At 43.2% G+C, this 14,483-nt stretch overlaps 1 protein-coding gene across 1 annotated transcript in view; it reads left to right on the forward strand.

Moving 5' to 3' along the window:
• The window catches only part of LOC115159541 (BMP/retinoic acid-inducible neural-specific protein 1), a 154,075-nt gene that overhangs the window by 133,625 nt on the left and 5,967 nt on the right, over window positions 1-14,483 (forward strand). The window contains exons 6-7 of the mRNA XM_029709357.1: window positions 2,396-2,632; window positions 7,629-7,851. Of these exons, the coding sequence (XP_029565217.1) occupies window positions 2,396-2,632; window positions 7,629-7,851 (460 nt within the window). The remainder of the gene's footprint in view (window positions 1-2,395; window positions 2,633-7,628; window positions 7,852-14,483) is intronic.

The following is a 14,483-nucleotide window of genomic DNA, read 5'->3' on the forward strand; positions in this document are numbered from 1 at the left end:
CTGTGAAGTAGTGACCCGCGACATACGCCTAGTTTCCTGAAAAGGGTCACATATTATGGCAAGAACAGCTCAAATAAGCAAAGAGAAACGACAGTCCATCATTACTTAATGATCATTAATTTCAAGAACATTAAATGTTTCTTCAAGTGCAGTCGCAAAAACCATCAACTGCTATGATGAAACTGGCTCTTATGAGGACCACCGCAGGAATGGAAGACCTAGAGTTACCTCTGCTGCAGAGGATAAGTTCATTAGTTACCAGCCTCAGAAAGCGGCAATTAACTGCCCCTCATTTTGCAGCCCAAATAAATGCTTCACAGAGTTCAAGTAACAGACACATTTCAACATCAACGGTTCAGGCACGACTCCAACACCATCATTAAGTTTGCAGACAACACAACAGTGGTAGGCCTGATCACCGATAACGATGAGACAGCCTATAGGGAGGAGGTCAGAGACCTGGCCGGGTGGTGCCAGAATAACAACCTATCCCTCAACGTAACCAAGACTAAGGAGATGATTGTGGACGACAGGAAAAGGAGGACCGAGCACGCCCCCATTCTCATCGACAGGGCTCTAGTGGAGCAGGTTGAGAGCTTCAATTTCCTTGGTGTCCACATTACCAACAAACGAGAATGGTTCTAACACACCAAGACAGTCATGAAGAGGGCACAACAAAGCCTATTCCCCCTCAGGAAACTAAAAAGATTTGGCATGGGTCCTCAGATCCTCAAAAGGTTCAACAGCTGCAACATCGAGAGCATCCTGACTGGTTGCATCACTGCCTGGTACGGCAATTTCTCTGCCTCCGACCGTAAGGCACTACAAAGGGTGGTGCGTACGGCCCAGTACATCACTGGGGCTAAGCTGCCTGCCATCCAGGACCTCTACACCAGGCGGTGTCAGAGGAAGGCCTTAAAATTGTCAATGACCCCAGCCACCCCAGTCATAGACGGTTGTCTCTACTACCGCATGGCAAGTGGTACCGGAGTGCCAAGTCTAGGACAAAAAGGCTTCTCAACAGTTTTTACCCCCAAGCCATAAGACTCCTGAACAGGTAATCAAATGGCTACCCGGACTATTTGCATTGTGTGCCCCCACCCACCCCCTCTTTTACGCTGCTGCTACTCTCTGTTTATCATATATGCATAGTCACTTTAACTATACATTCATGTACATACTATCTCACTTGGCCCGACCAACCAGTGCTCCCGCGCATTGGCTAACCGGGCTATCTGCATTGTGTCCCGGCACCCACCAACTGCCAACCCCTCTTTTACGCTACTGCTACTCTCTGTTCATCATATATGCATAGTCACTTTAATCATATCTACATGTACGTTCTACCTCAATCAGCCCGACTAAACAGTGTCTGTATGTAGCCTCAATACTTTTATAGCCACGCTACTGTATATAGCCTCGCTACTGTTATTGTCTTTTTACTGTTGTTTTTATTTCTTTACTTACCTATTGTTCACCTAATACCTTTTTTGCACTATTGGTTAGAGCCTGTAAGTAAGCATTTCACTGTAAGGTCTATGCCTGTTGTATTCGGCGCACGTGACAAATAAACTTTGATTTGATTTGTGTGGTTCCCACCGTGAAGCATGGAGTAGGGGGTGTGATGGTGTGGGAGTGCTTTGCTGGTGACACTGTCTGTGATTTATTTAGAATTCAAGGCACACTTAACCAGCATGGCTACCACAGCATTCTGCAGCGATACACTGTCCCATCTGGTTTGTGCTTAGTGGGACTATCATTTGTTTTCAACAGGACAATGACCCAACACACCTCCAGGCTGTGTAAGGGCTGTTTGACCAAGAAGGAGAGCGATGGAGTGCTGCTTCAGATGACCTGACCTCCACAATCACCCGACCTCAACCCAATTGAGATGGTTTGGGATGAGTTGGACCATAGAGTGAAGGAAAAGCAGCCAACAAGTGCTCAGCATACGTGGGAACTCCTTCAAAACTGTTGGAAAAGCATTCCTTCTGAAGCTGGTTGAGAGAATGGCAAGACTGTGCAATGTTGTCATCAAGGCAAAGGGTGGCTACTTTGAAGAATCTCAAATATAAAATATATTTGGATTTATTTAACACTTTTTTGGTTACTACATGATTCTATGTGTTATTTCCTAGTTTTGATGTCTTCACTATTATTCTACAATGTAGAAAAAGTTAAAATAAAGAAAAACCCTTGAATGAGTAGGTGTGTCCAAACTTTTGACTGCTACTGAATATAGATTTGAAACCTGTATCTCAACATATCTACACTGATACAGATGTACAGGTTAAACTTTCAGTTCAAATGCAATTTCATACCAACCTCTCTTTTCAAAACAGCATAACTGTGTTTTAGACATGTATCTTATGAACCATTTCCCTTTGTGTTCCAGGTCTCCAGGTCATCTTTCCAGAGTACCTCCAGGAGAAGTTTGTCCAGTCAGCTCTGAGCTACATCATGTGTAACGGGGAGGGGGAGTACGTCTGCCGAAACAGCCAGTGTATCTGCATGTGTTCTGATGAGTACCCACAATGCAACTGTCCCATCACCGACATCCAGATCATGGAGAACACCCTGCTGGGGCAGGCGGAGTCATGGGCAACCTCTTACAAGGACTTTGAGAACTCAGGTAAGCAGGGAAGGATATTTGATAGCAAATTCTAGTTTACTGTAAGTCTTAGTCTACTGTACAGTGTACTATAGTTTTGTTCGGCCATGTGTCTTAGTCCACAAAGTATATGGGTGTGGTAATCGAAGTTACTGTTGAGTACCTGTAACAGATGAATTAACATTATGCTTAATTATTTAGTTATTTTATCCCTTAAACTATAAAGTTAAATAAAGGTTAAATAAAAATAAATACAATAAAAACTATATTCAGTCAAATTTCAATCAAATTTATTTATAAAGCCCTTCTTACATCAGCTGATGTCACAAAGTGCTGTACAGAAACCCAGCCTAAAACCCCAAACAGCAAGCAATGCAGGTGTAGAAAAAACAGTGGCTAGGAAAAACTCCCTAGAAAGGCCGGAACCTAGGAAGAATCCTAGAGAGGAACAAGGCTATGAGGGTGGCCAGTCCTCTTCTGGCTGTGCCGGGTAGAGATTATAACAGAACGTGGCCAAGATGTTTAAATGTTCATAGATGACCAGTAGGGTCAAATAATAATAATCACAGTGGTTGTAGAGGGTGCAACAGGTCAGCACCTCAGGAGTAAATGTCATTTGGCTTTTCATAGCTGATCATTCAGAGTATCTCTACCGCTCCTGCTGTCTCTAGAGAGTTGAAAACAGCAGGTCTGGGACAAGGTAGCACGTCCATTGAACAGGTCAGGGTTCCATAGCCGCAGGCAGAACAGTTGAAACTGGAGCAACAGCACGACCAGGTGGACTGGGGACAGCAAGGAAACATCAGGCCAGGTAGTCCTGAGGCATGGTCCTAGGGCTCAGGTCCTCTAAGAGAAAGAAAGAAAGAGCATAATTAAATTCACACACGACACCAGATAAGACAGGAGCAATACTCCAGATATAACAGACTGACCCTAGCCCCCCGACACATAAACTATTGCAGCATAAATACTGGAGGCTGAGACAGGAGGGGTCGGGAGACACTGTGGCCCCGTCCGATGATACCCCGGACAGGGCCAAACAGGTAGGATTTAACCCCACCCAATTTGCCAAAGCACAGCCCCCACACCACTAGAGGGATAACTTCAACCACCAACTTACTATCCTGAGGCAAGGCCAAGTATAGCTCACGAAGATCTCCCCCACGGCACGAACCCAAGGGGGGAGCCAACCCGGAAAGGAAGGTCACATCAGTGACTCAACCCACTCAAGTGATGCACCCCTCCTATGCACGGCATGGAAGAGCACCAATAAGCCAGTGACTCAGTCCCTGTAATAGGGTTTGAGGCAGAGAATCCCAGTGGAGAGAGGGGAACTGGCCAGGCAGAGACAGCAAGGGCGGTTCGTTGCTCCAGTGCCTTTCCGTTCACCTTCACACTCCTGGGCCAGACTACACTCAATCATAGGACCTACTGAAGAGATGAGTCTTCAATAATGACTTAAAGGTTGAGACTGAGTCTGCGTCTCTCACATGGGTAGGCAGACCATTCCATAAAAATGGAGCTCTATAGGAGAAAGCCCTGCCTCCAGCTGTTTGCTTAGAAATTCTAGGGACAGTAAGGAGGCCTGCGTTTTTTGACTGTAGCGTATGTGTAGATATGTACGGCAGGACCAAATCGGAAAGATAGGTAGGAGCAACCCCATGTAATGCTTTGTAGGTTACCAGTAAAACCTTGAAATCAGCCCTTGCCTTAACAGGAAGCCAGTGTAGAGAGGCTAGCAATCGAGTAATATCATCAAATCTTTTGGTTCTAGTCAAGATTCTAGCAGCCATGTTTAGCACTAACTGAAGTTTATTTAGTGCTTTATCTGGGTAGCAGGAAAGTAGAGCGTTGCAGTAGTCTAACCTAGAAGTGACAAAAGCATGGATACATTTTTCTGCCACATTTGTGGACAGAAAGTTTCTGATTTTTGCAATGTTATGTAGATTAAAAAAGCTGTCCTTGAAACAGTCTTGATATGTTCATCAACAGAGAGATCATGGTCCAGAGTAATGCCAAGGTCCACAGTTTATTTGTAGGATTCAACAGAATATCCCTTTGATTCTTGGGACCTAGAACTTGCATCTTTATTTTGTCCGATTTTAGTAAGTAGAAAATGTACCGCCATCCACTTCCTTATGTCTGAAACACAGGCTTCCAGGGAGGGCAATTTTGGGGCTTCACCATGTTTCATCGAAATGTACAGCTGTGTGTTGTCCGCATAGCAGTGAAAGTTAACATTAGGTTTTCAAATGACATCACCAAGAGGTAAAATATATAGTGATAACAATAGTGGTCCTAAAACGGAGCCTTGATGAACACCGAAATTTACAGTTGATTTTTCAGAGGACAAACCATCTACATAGACAAACTGATATCTTTCCAACAGATAAGATCTAAACCAGTCCAGAACTTGTCCGTGTAGACCAATTTGGGTTTCCAATCTCCAAAAGAATGTGGTGATCGATGGTATCAAAAGCAGCACTAAGGTCTAGGAGCACGAGGACTGAGGGCTTGTAGGCCTGTCATAAGGCAGGTCCTCACCAGACATCACCAGCAACAACGTCGCCTATGGGCACAAACCCACCGTCGCTGGACCAAACATGACTGGAAAAAAGTGCTCTTCACTGACGAGTGACGATTTTGTCTCACCAGGGGTGATGGTCGGATTCACGTTTATCGTCAAAGGAATAAGTGTTACACCGAGGCCTGTACTCTGGAGCGGGATTGATTTGGAGGTGGAGGGTCCATCATGGTCTGGGGCGGTGTGTCACAGCATCATCAGACTGAGCTTGTTGTCATGGCAGGCTATCTCAATATATTGCGTTACAGGGAAGACATCCTCCTCCCTCATGTGGTACCCTTCCTGCAGGCTCATCCTGACATGACCCTCCAGCATGACAATGCCACCAGCCATACTGCTTGTTCTGTGCGTGATTTTCTGCAAGACAGGAATGTCAGTGTTCTGCCATGGCCAGCGAAGAGCCCGGCTCTCAATCCCATTGAGCACGCCTGGGACCTGTTGGATCGGAGGGTGAGGGTTAGGGCCATTCCCCCCAGAAAAGTCTGGGATCTTGCAGGTGCCTTGGTGGAAGAGTGGGGTAACATCTCACAGCAGGAACTGGCAAATCTGGTGCAGTCCATGAGGAGGAGATGCACTGCAGTAGTTAATGCAGCTGGTGGCCACACCAGATACTGACTGTTACTTTTGATTTTGACCCCCCCCCCCTTGTTCAGGGACACATTATTTAATTTATGTTAGTCACATGCCTGTGGAACATGTTCAGATTATGTCTCAGTGGTTGAATCTTGTTATGTTCATACAAATATTTACAAATTATAAGTTTGCTGAAAATTAACACAGTTGACAGTGAGAGGACGTTTATTTTTGTGCTGAGTGTATTATTAAAAAACTTGAGTGTCTCCCTTGATCCTAAGTCCTGGCAGAGTTGTGCAGACTCAGGGCAACTGAGCTTTGGAGGAGTATGCAGATTTAAAGAGGAGTCTGTAACTTGCTTTCTAATGATGATGATGATCTTTTCGTCAAAGAAGTTCATGAATTTATCACTGCTGAAGTGAAAGCCATCCTCTCTTGGGGAATGCTGCTTTTTAGTTAGCTTTGCGACAGTATCAAAAAGACATTTAGGATTGTTCTTATTTTCCTCAATTAAGTTGGAAAAATAGGATGATGGAGCAGCAGTGAGGGCTCTTTGATACTACACGGTACTGTCTTCCGTCACTGGTTTCCGTCTCTGGAGAGGCCAGTTATGACTGAACTGTAGGAACGTTTGCATATGGACCTCAGCTAGGCTTTAATGGCCGATCTGTCATTCAGTAGAACAGAAGCGGGTCTTTACAGCATCCAATATCCACAGAAAACAGTGGTATAATGGTATATCCACTAACAGTAAGCTCTAAATTCATACTGTCAGCTGGTTTTTATAGGGAGTGTCTGCATTTTACGCGAGTCACCTTCTACACCTTCTATGATAACTTCTTGGAGCCAATCTGCAATAAAGTGGGGATGAATAATTCAAGGGCCCATTGGAACAGCTTCTGTTTTAGAAAAAGTCTCCAGGAGTTAATCGTAACAGTCAATTCTCTACCACCTCAGCCAGGTTTCACTAAGCACACCGCAGGCTAAATGTGTGTGAGGATATATTGTCAGTCAGATAGGGAAGCCACACACCATGCAATCAGTACAGCCTCCTGCATGAACCAAAGGGTGAAACGATAACTTCTGTTGATACAGCTTGCAAAATAGAACATGTGCCCTTCAAAACAGATGTCATCATTATAAAACCGTTACAATCAAAACGCTATCTGCATTGTTTCAGTTGGAGAAACCCTATCAACAAACCACCAGATTCCAAATGCCTAGCGAATGACCCACATTGCTGACAGTTATTTCTGGCCAAACACTCAGTCACATCACCGAGCATCCCCTGTCTCATCCCCTACTGATCAAGTCAGAATAGTGAAGTACAGAGAAGGCTGGTTACTCCCAAAGGGAATCGCTCAGTATCCACCTGACAGGGTTCGTACTTATATTTTATTAACAAGTAATAAAAGGAGCCAAATAAAACCTGACAGCCATACATATATATATTTATATATTATAGAGGACACACAAAATGAGTTTGAGTTGCTCAAGGTCATTGGCTGCAATGCATCCACTGAAGAGATTTCTTAGGTGAAGTGCCTACAGTATCAGCTAATAGACATTTTTAAAACAAGGGTAGAAAACGGTGGATTCATATTCATCGAGAGTATTTTAGTTTGAGCAGATGTATCAACATGATAAATGCCAATGGTATTTTGAGAGCTTAATTCAAGGCATGTAATGCATCATGATGCCACTTAAGCTTCAGTTGAAACCCATATTAGAGAAAAAATACTTGAGAACTGAAAGAAAAGATGACTGACCCAAGACTGCACTGACAACAGACAGTCTTTGTCTGTTTCCCTCAATATCTCTTACTCACCCTCCCTCCCTCCCTCTCTCTCCCTCCTCCAGACGAGTTTAAGTCGTTCCTGAAGAGGCTGCCCTCCACCCACTTCCTGCCGGTCAGCAGTGTCCACCTCCTGTGGGGCAGTGACTGGGACCTGCAGGCCCGCTACCGCCTGCTCCAGAGCTCCCTGGAGACCCAGAGGTTCAAGATCCAGCGCACCGCCCGCAAGCTCTTTGGCCTCAGCATCCGCTGCCACCACAACCCCAACCACCAGATGCCTAGGGAGAGGTGGGTCTCAGAAGCAGTAAAAAGGCATTATGTAACCCTTATAATACTGCATTGTTTTGGATAATATAGCATTTTGATGCTGATGTTGTGGAACACGGTACCCCTCAAGGGTGTTTTCACATATAGTCAGAGATAAACTGCAACATAGGTAGAGGTAGAGGAGTTTCAGTATTTTATTTCAGTGCTGCCTGTTGAAGTACTGTATGTGAATACTGTATGTGATGCATTTTGACTTTGAATTTGCTGGCTGTTATAGTTTTCTGTCCATGAAATCATGTAAACACCCAATGAACCCCAGTCCTACCTAGTATTTCACTATTTAGGATGAAAGATTATCTAACCGTGGGGGATCTCTGGACAGGTCAGTGCACAATGTGCCATCACCTACTGTGACTACAGACAGCACGCGTTGCTGCAGACATGGCACTGTGCTATGCTGTCTGAAATGGAGTCATTCATTCCACCCCAAAATATACCAGACAACATGAACTGAAATAACACACTAAATGCTTGACGTTAAAATATCCCAAAATGTTACTGCTTGGATGAATGTCAATATACAAATAGACAGAGAAAATCCACAAAATGTATGTTTTTGTGGTTAAGGAACAAGCAGCTGTCAACTGTCACTCAGGTTGAAGGAATACACCCACGCTCGGATGCATGCTTTGGCAAAGGGTCTGTTCGAAGGGTTTATCAAAGCAGTGCACACTCTTTGCTCGGCAGAGCACACATCAAGGATGCCTGATGGCACTGTGAAGAGAAACTGTTTGTTTATTTGTTTCTGTACAGTATGTGTGTGTGTGTGTGTGTGTGTGTGTGTGTGTGTGTGTGTGTGTGTGTGTGTGTATGAGTGAATTATTGTGAGTCTGTGTGTGTATGTGTGTGTGTTTATGTGTGAGTGAATGATTGTGTGCCTGTGTGTGTATGTATGCATGTACGCATGCATCCGTGGAAGTGAGAGATGCACTGTGTCAATAGGCATCATTTCCTTCAGACCAGTAGCCACATCCATGTTTCTCTTTGATACCAACAATAGAGCATAAACTAGACATAGTGATACTACTGTTTGTATCATGTTTTCTCTGGAGACATACAGTACAGAGGGCTGACATGATAAATGAGTCCCTTGCTGTTGGGCTTAGTTCATATACATAAGGAACAGGTTTAACTATTCATTTTATATTCAAGCACACATATTATCAGGTAGGTGTCATAGGCGTCGATGAACTGTGACCAAAATGCAGCGGGTATAGTGCTCATCTTTCTTCTTTATTTGAAAGAACACTCAAAACAAAATAAACAGACGACGAAACAGTTCCATAAGGCACACAGGCTATACAGAAAATAACCACCCACAAAAACACAGGAAAAAACAGGCTGCCTAAGTATGGCTTTCAATCAGAGACAACGAGAAACACCTGCCTCTGATTGGAAACCATACTCGGCCAAACATGGACAATAAACATAGAAATAGAAAACTAGAACCAAAATCCCCTAGAACCAAAAAAAAAAAAAAACACAAAACAAACACCCCCTGCCACGCCCTGACCATACTACAATTACAAATGACCCCTTTACTGGTCAGGACGTGACAGTAGGCTGTGTACTCCCACAGCTTTTAGGATAAGTTAAGGTGATATCTTATTTTGAATTTCATCTAAATCTGTGTGCAATATAGCGCAATGCAACTCTATTTAAAAAGCACACAAATCCACACCAGCACCAGTACATCCAGCACTAGTAGTAGCAGCAGTAGACCTTGTTGTCCTGCTGCTCAGAATTGAACTGAGGGCCCAGCCTCTCTGGTGGCATGGCCTTTGCCCTGAAGGGCCGAGTTGGAGAGAAAAAATACTGCCTGTTACCACCAAGCAAGCCCTTCTACTGATCTACTGCCCACTGACGGGACACAAGTCTATAATAATAGGGAGCAAGGCTGCTGTAGTCCCCCTCGGACTCCGGTAGTGGAGAGCCTTGGACAACTGCAGTAACAATATTAGCCCAGTCTCTCCAGGTTTGGAGGAGGTTTCTCCACAGTTTGACCCTACTGTGGAAGGCTACTTGGCTCCAGACCTGCAGGGGGAAACCCAGGGAGGACTTTGATGGTTGTGGCTTGACTTCTGTCTGCTCCCTATAGTCTAATTAATAACGTCTTAAGGATCTGACCCTTTTTTTCAATTTTCGCCTAAAATGACATAACCAATCTAACTGCCTGTAGCTCAGGACCTGAAGCAAGGATATGCATATTTTTGATAGCATTTGAAAGAAAACACTTTGAAGTTTGTGGAAATGTGAAATGACTGTAGGGGAATATAGCACATTAGATCTGGTCAAAGATAATATAAAGAAAAAACATGCGTCTTTGAAATGCAAGAGAAAGGCCAATATATGACTTAGGAATCTAGGCAGAATTTAGATTTTGGCCAATCGATGGCAACAGTGTATGTGCAAAGTTTTAGACGAATCCAATGAACCATTGCATTTCTGTTCAAAATGTTGTATCAAGACTGCCCAAATGTGCCTAACTGGGTTATTAATACATTTTCAAGTTCATAACTGTGCACTCTCCTCAAACAATAACATAGTATTCTTTCACTGTAATAGCTACTGTAATTTGGACAGTGAAGTTAAATTAACAAGAATTTAAGCTTTTTGCCCATATCAGATATGTCTATGTCCTGGGAAATGTTCTTGTTACTTACAACCTCATGCTAATCTGTGGTGGTTAATTTCTGTATTATCAAATGAGGAGAGACAAACTTGTCACACAGGTCAGAGTTATACTTAAACTACATCTTTAATAATAAGAGCTTTGCAATAGCAATTACTTTCAACGATGCACCATTTCTAATGAACCGTTGAGAGTGATAAAACAAAAGTACAAAGATCTTTTATAGCCAAGATACACGCCTCTCAACCTACATGACGAACAACAGATACATAGAATGGTCACAAGGTTAAGATTTGTATGAAAGATATCTATAATACATAGCAGACAGCAACAGCTGTGTCAACAGTCTTCATTGTATAGACCAATGTCTGGTCCTCCCACTCCAAACTGGAACCATCTCACCCTGGTACGGTTTAGCACAAAAACATTGCCTCATGTTCTCTGGAATGCTCTTTAGGTTTTATCACCCAAAGACATCGTAAATCTCCTCTGTCAGTGTTATCTCATAGAGGCCCATCCTCAGTAGAACACACACTCAATAGTTAACAGAATACTCTATTCTGTCGAATAAATCAACCATTATAATGCAATACAAGCATTATAACATAATCTTGCAATTTCCATGACAAATCACATTAGCCTACCGTCCCGCGGAGGGGACACTGATCCTGTAGAGGTTTTAAATCTCTACCAATAGTCACTGTTACACAATCCACAGGCAATCTACAGGCATAGCTGGATCGTACCCTTTTAAACATTGATGGTGTTTTTGCAGGGATAATGAGTGGAATATTCAAAGCAGCACAGAGTAGAGCATCATCGTTGGTTTCTTTTTAGCATGCTGTGGTACTGGATGTACTGCAGAACTAGGATCATGAGATTTTGTGTTTTACTGTGAGCCATTACGTTTTTCCTGGTCAGATCACATGGTCAAGAAAGACTCCTGGCCCTATGCGTAAACAAATGACAATACAACCATGAGCCATGTGCGTAAGTTATATTTTCATAGGTTTAAGCTTGAGCTACAGTGTAGGATGGTGTTATGCTTATTTAAGCTTGGTTGCCATTTCATGGACACATACGCCATATCTCTAAGATAAATGTGTTATTCCATCAAAGAACCGACTGTAATTAAATGAGCAACCAAAGCGTGGCGTCCGTCTCTTCATATGAAAGGCCTCAGATAAGTCTCTGTCCCTCAGTGATGGCTAGCTCTAATTGCAGTCATTTGTCATTTAAGTCATTTAGCAGACGCTCTTATCAAAAGCAACTTACAATATTGAGTGCATGCATTTCCATACTGGGCCACTGTGGGAATCGAACCCACAACGCTGGTATCATAAGCGCCAGTTTCTACCAACTGAGCCACATGGGACCTCATCAGCCTGGAGCTGTTAGACTGGAGGTAGAATGAGCTCACATTAGAAAAACATGAGATGTGTTACGAGGTAAAAACAATATGTTTTTAATGGTGACCAATATCAAATAGCATAACTCCCGACCAAGTAATCGGCATCTGTGTCTATGTATCAAAGTAATTATCCTTAGACAGAGTTTAGCATGTTTACCGATTTGACTGTACTCTATATATTAATTAGCAATATTTGTTATTGACTTTGACAGGGTTATGGATGTTAAGATACTTTTGATCATGTAGTGTATGTGGACACCTGCTCGTAGAACATCTACTTCCAAAATCATGGGCATTAATATGGAGTTGGTCCTCCTATGCTCTTGTAACAGCCTCCACTCTTCTGGGAAGGCTTTCCACTAGATGTTGGAACATTGCTGCGGGGACTTGCTTCCATTCAGCCACAAGAACATTAGTAAGGTCGGACACTGATGTTGAGCGATTAGGCCTGGCTCACAGTTGGTGTTCCAATTCATCCCAAAGGTATTCAATGGGGTGAGGTCAGGGCTCTGTGCAGGCCAGTCAAGTTCTTCCATACCGATCTTGACAAACCATTTCTGTATGGACCTCACTTTGTGCATGGGGGCATTGTCATGCTGAAACAGGAAAGGGCTTTCCACAAAATCGTCTAAAATGTCATTGTATGCTGTAGCGTTAAGATTTCCCCTCATAGGAACTAAGTGGCCTAGCCTGAACCATGAAAAACAGCCCCAGACCATTATTCCTCCTCCTCCAAAATGTACAGTTGGCACTATGAATTTGGGCAGGTAGCGTTCTCCTGATATCCGCCAAACCCAGATTTGTTCATCAGATTGCCAGATGGTGAAGCGTGATTCATCACTCCAGAGAACGCGTTTCCATTGCTCCAGAGTCCAATGGCGGTGAGCTTTACACCACTCCAGCCGACGCTTGGCATTGCGCATTGTGATTTTAGGCTTGTGTGCGGCTGATCGGCCCCAGAAAACCATTTCATGAAGCTCCCGAAGAATAGTTATTGTGCTGGCGTTGCTTCCAAAGGCAGTTTGGAACTCAGTACCGAGTGTTGCAACCGAGGACAGACCATTTTTACTTGCTACACGCTTCAACACTTGGTGGTCCCGTTCTGTGAGCTTGTGTGGCCTACCACTTTGCGGATGAGCCGTTGTTGCTCATAGACGTTTCCACTTTACAATAACAGCACTTCTAGTTGACCGGGGCAGCTCTAACAGGGCAGAAATTTGACAAACTGACTAGTTGGACAGGTGGCATCCTATGACGGTGCTATGTTGAAAGTCACTGAGCTCTTCAGTAAGGACATTCTACTGCCAATGTTTGTCTATGGAGATTGCATGGCTGGGTGCTCGATTTTATACACCTGTCAGCAACTGGTGTGGCTGAAATAGCCAAATCCACTAATTTGAAGGGGTGTCCATATACTTTTGTATATGTAATGCATGTCTGGTACAATAACTCCCTTACATAAGAACTTCTATCAGTAATGAAATCACAGGGTATTTTTGTCCTCCAATGTAATGCACCAATAGGAAAATTATCTCATTCAATCATCAGTATCGTCAAATATATATCCCTCTCTGTATCTGTCTTTCTCTCTGTATGCTGTACCTCCTGCTCTCTTGTAGTTCTCTTATTTTATCCTTCTCTCTTTCTTCTTCACTCATTCCCCCACACAGAAGGGGACTTGTGAGCTGTCTGATGCCCCATTACAAACACTGAGATTGTGCTGTGATTCGCGAAAACAAACAGTGTTTATTCCCACTAATTTCCAACTCATCCCCTGTGGCAAACTCAACCCAGTCACTTGGGAATGAATAAGGAAAAATACAACTACCAGCATGATGCTCTCAAGGGAGGAAGGGGAGGATCATCCTCCCAGTGAATTTCATAAAAATAAAAATAGTGAAACATTAAAAAGTAAACTTTTTAAAATAAAAATATACTAAATATATTCACATAACCAAATAATTGGTTAAAACAAACTGTTTTGCAATGAGGGTCCACAGTAGACTCAACAGTACTCTGTAGGGTAGCACAATGGTGTAGCCAGAGGACAGCTAGTTTCCGTCCTCCTCTGGGTATATTTATTTCAATACAAAACCTATGAGGCTCATGGTTCTCGCCCCCTTCCATAGAATTACACAGTAATTATGACGAGTTCCGGAGGATGTTTTCCAACATATCAGAGCTCTTGCAGCATGAACTGACATGTTGTCCACCCAATCAAAGTATCAGAGAATGAATCTAGTACTGAAAGCATAAGCTACAGTTAGCTAGCACTGCAGTACATGAAATGTGGTTAGTAGTTGACTCAAAGAAAGAGAAAGACAATAATTGAACAGTTTTGAACAAATTAATTTCTTCAAAAATAAAGGAGAAGCAAGAGAGAGAGATTTATTTTGTTGCATTTGTTTCACTTTCACTTACTTAGCTAGCGAATGCAGCTAGCTAGTTTAGCCTACTCAAACACCTGCCTCAAACAGAGAGGGATGTTAAGTTAGCTAGCTGGCTAAGGCTATCCAACACTGGAACTTTTCCATGTCAAGGTAAGCTTTT

Source organism: Salmo trutta, chromosome 23 (genome assembly GCF_901001165.1).
Source record: "Salmo trutta chromosome 23, fSalTru1.1, whole genome shotgun sequence".
Lineage (NCBI taxonomy): Eukaryota > Metazoa > Chordata > Actinopteri > Salmoniformes > Salmonidae > Salmo > Salmo trutta.